General features: G+C 36.3%; 1 protein-coding gene across 2 annotated transcripts; it reads right to left on the bottom strand.

Annotated features, from left to right (window-relative positions):
* Positions 1–446: 446 nt before the first annotated feature.
* LOC129952102 (SET and MYND domain-containing protein 4) lies at positions 447–3,327 on the bottom strand. Of its 2 annotated transcripts, XM_056064533.1 has the most exons (6): positions 3,092–3,327; positions 2,761–3,010; positions 2,327–2,592; positions 1,247–2,246; positions 874–1,192; positions 447–810 (listed from the first exon to the last, which is right to left on the bottom strand). In XM_056064533.1, the coding sequence occupies exons 1-6, from the start codon at positions 3,214–3,216 to the stop codon at positions 527–529; spliced, it is 2,244 nt and encodes a 747-aa protein (XP_055920508.1). In that variant the 5' UTR covers positions 3,217–3,327; the 3' UTR covers positions 447–526. The 2 variants fall into 2 exon arrangements, with proteins under 2 accessions (XP_055920508.1, XP_055920509.1); XM_056064534.1 differs by lacking the exon at positions 3,092–3,327 and having other exon boundaries at positions 2,327–2,631; positions 2,761–2,877.
* Positions 3,328–3,627: the final 300 nt, after the last annotated feature.

The raw sequence follows: 3,627 nt of genomic DNA, 5'->3' as shown, positions 1-3,627 counted from the left end.
GAAAGTTAAGTTAAGTTTACTTACATTTTGTTGATTTATTTATTTTCTTTATATATGTATTACACGTTCTGAAATAAAACAAACAGCTGTCAGCTGTCAAAGCGCGACAAAGTAGAACATATGGAGAATTCCGTTAGAATAAAGTGCAAATTTCACAAAATATTCATATAATTTGAAGATGAACACAAAATTTAAAAAAGTTAACGGCTCTGAGCTGATGTCAAAAAACTTATTCTGTTTGTTGAAAGTGGGTTAAATTCACCAGCGCCACTAACTTATCCGTCAATGTACTAAAATTTCGACTATGAATAAACAAAACAAAAGTTGCCGACTTGATGTAAAGGAAAATAACAACTTTGATGAACAAGTTAACAAATGTATCCCTTTTCCATTATTTGCCCTAAGCTTTGAGACACAAATTCCCCAATTAAATTAAAGGTCCAATATTAAAATGTGGAGTATCATAAAAAAGTATTTTATTGTTTTTGAATTTCATTCTACAAACAAGTCGTTACGTTTTTTGTTTTTAATTCCCATTGTCCGCATCATAGTCGTCGAATTTCTCCCCAATGTAGTCTTTAATGTAATTTTCGAAGATTATTCGCATCTCAGTTGATAACATATCAAAAGATCTGCGAATTTTCTTCCTATCGAAATCAATGAAATTCCCCTCAGCCATCAAATCAAGTGCATATGGCGTAGTTGTTGCGTACATAAGTGATTCAACATCATTTTGTTCTTCAATATAATCCAGCCAACTCTTGATAACCTCTGTGATTTCTTTGAATAGAACATCCTCAATTTCAACCTCTAAATTAAAACGAAAAATACGTTACTCCATACCTTGTGGTTTTCTGTTTCTAATAAACTAACCTTTCCACGTATTAAAGAATGCATTAACTATTTGGTAGGCCATGTACTGCCGCAAATCAATGGAATATAGTCTCTCCTCAGCGTATTTAAAATGCCTCACAGCCTCCATAAGTTGTGCTGTACTCAAAACCTCAGCATTAAAGAGTTCGTCGAATTCGATAAACCAATCAAGTTTTAGGGCAGATTTACAAAAGGAACATTTCAGCGCGATCTTAGGGTTTTCTACAATATGCAACCACCATTGGAGATCGTCGCCAATGGGGGGCGAAAACATTTTGTTACATTTTGAATTTTCACAACGGTATTTGTGGAACTTAAGCTGCAATGAAATTTAAATCAGATGATTGAAGTGAGGAAAAAATAAATTCCTTACAAATTCCTCGTCGTTGGCTTTAGGGGTGCAATGTTTGCAATCACATTCAAAATGATACAACATCTTCAGGTCTTGCTGACGATTGCTTTTGGGATTAATTCTGCATTCCAAAACGTACGAGTTGCAAATCTCGTCGCCTGCCTTAAGTTCGCACTGAGTTTTGGCAATTAAACGATTTCCATCAAAATTCACTCGCAACGATAAATCACACGAATGGTTGCACAAACTAAGATACGGAAAGATTCCTGACATATTAATACAAAAATCACGAAATCCATGCAGCATTCCTCTTTTGAGATGATGCGGCTGCGTCCAAATATCTGCCAATGCTTGGAAGGCGTAGGAATCGTCCATGAAGTTCACTGCAGAAGCTCCCTGCGCATTGCCGATCATTTGAACGGCATGCCGCAAAATCAATGCCGATATAATCGCCAACCAGTCGGATTTGGTGCAGGTACTTTTGGAGTACAGTTCCGGAAATGTTGTACAAGAAACTAAATAGTGTGCGCTAATGAATGAACCCAAAACTACTTCTTGAATGGAATTCGGACTAAGTAGGTGGATATTGTTGTAGAGCGCAAGAATCTCTGGGTAACCTTTTTTGCGGGATTTACCAATGGTTTCAATTTGTTGCCATATCTCTGCTCCACTGGAGCAGTTAGCAAGCTGAGGGAGATATTCAGGTAGTCCACGGAGGAGTGTATGCATGGCAAAATAGGTCACGCCAAGGGATTCGTATAGATCACATCTGTGACCGAAGCACTCGTACTTGTGGATCTTTTCATCTTCTAACTTGCATTGCGGCGAACAGTAGACGACTTTGGAACATACATAGCATGGATAGGGAATAAATTGTTGCTTGGCACAGTTGGAACAAATCTTGCAATTTCTCGCCTCATTGACAGGAACAAACGCAAATGCCTTTTCATACAAAACCATATCGTCTTTTTGGTAATCTCTCCATGCAGTCATGTATCGTCCCTTTTTTGGGTGCACTAAGCTAACATTTAACCATTGAGAAGAAAAAAGGAGATATAAATAAATAAGGAAGTTCCTGGAGTTGGAGAAAATTGTTCTTACATATTTTGAACTTTATAATCGTGTGGATCTTCTTGGTGCCATTTGCCTGGTAGTTCTGCTATTTTTTTCAATTCAACTTCGAGGTCTTCTCTTTCCAAAAGGCATTTTGCGTCTAATCGCATGTCTCGCAACTTTTCTAGAACTTCTTCTAGTTTAAAGAAGTTTTTCAATTTAACAGAACAATGAGCTTGTCGCATCAGGACTTTCAGTTGCTTCTCTTTTGGATAACCCAGTTCCAGGGCAAGGGCACAGTCACGGTAGGCATCCTAAGAGTGATATTGAAAGTAGATTAAGATTGCCTAAAACTGAATGAATAAACAAGAACCATCACAAGTAACATGTAATGTACAAGTCAGGAACATCACTTTTCATAGAAGACTGCTGAAGGTTCTTCAAGAAGAATCGCGAGTCCATTGTCAAAAAGGAAAACTTACAGAATAATATCCAAACTCAACTAGAGCAGCCGCTCTGTTGGCGTGTGCCAATGCCAAAGCTTCACTGTCCTGGGGCGCAGCGAGGATGGCATCTGTATAGCAACGACCCGCAGCAAGGGCATTGGTCTTTTTGTCAGCCCTGAACAAGCGATTGCCTTCCTCACGGAATTTATCCGAGTGAGAGACTGATTTTATTTTACAGCTGCTGGCTTTAGCTTTGAGTTGTTCAAAGATTTCTTTAACATCTTTTCTATTTGTTGTTGAATTAAAAATTTTATAAACTATTATAGTTTGGTAAAGGTTATTGGATTGTTATGTTTTTATTGTTTACCTTATTTCGATATTTTTAACAATTTTTAAAGTTGTTTTATATTCATCATGGGTTGAGGTATTTATATTTATTTTTGAACTGAATTTTTCAATAAATAAATTAATTGGACTTGGTGTCGTGGTCATAGTTTTGGGTAAATTAATTGATTATCAACAAATTAATCTTAATTATGTTTGTAAAATTCTACAAATTAAGCAAAACCAAATCAAATCTGAAATCATTTCATCAAATCAGAATCAAAACAAATGTGGGATTTGAAGGATGTTCGCTTCATTTTCCAGTTTCCAGTTTGGAAGGGTGAAGTGTTCACACGTTAAAACTTTCTCCATGCTCAAACTGTAGGGTCTTGCACTAAGAGGTTGTATTTTAAATGACCAGATAATTTGACAGCTATCAACTGTTGACATTTGACAAAAGTGGGAATAACCCTCTGTCAAAAATTTAATGCAACATATAATACATATAACAAAAGGCTGGCTCATTAAAAAAGTTTAAAACTAAATCATTTGTCAAGTATAAAATGTCAAACGCTTTAG

This window comes from Eupeodes corollae, chromosome 3 (genome assembly GCF_945859685.1).
Source record: "Eupeodes corollae chromosome 3, idEupCoro1.1, whole genome shotgun sequence".
NCBI lineage: Eukaryota > Metazoa > Arthropoda > Insecta > Diptera > Syrphidae > Eupeodes > Eupeodes corollae.
Note: the sequence above shows the minus strand (reverse complement) of the source record. Positions and strands in the feature narration are given on the sequence as shown.

Excerpts from the sequence above, each read along its gene's own strand:
- LOC129952102 (XM_056064533.1), bottom strand. The coding sequence starts at position 3,216 with ATGACCACGACACCAAGTCCAATTAATTTATTTATTGAAAAATTCAGT. Across the intron at positions 2,247-2,326 it reads GATTATAAAGTTCAAAATAT|CTTAGTGCACCCAAAAAAGG; the intron begins GTAAGAACAATT and ends GTTAAATGTTAG. Across the intron at positions 811-873 it reads ATTCTTTAATACGTGGAAAG|AGGTTGAAATTGAGGATGTT; the intron begins GTTAGTTTATTA and ends GTTTTAATTTAG.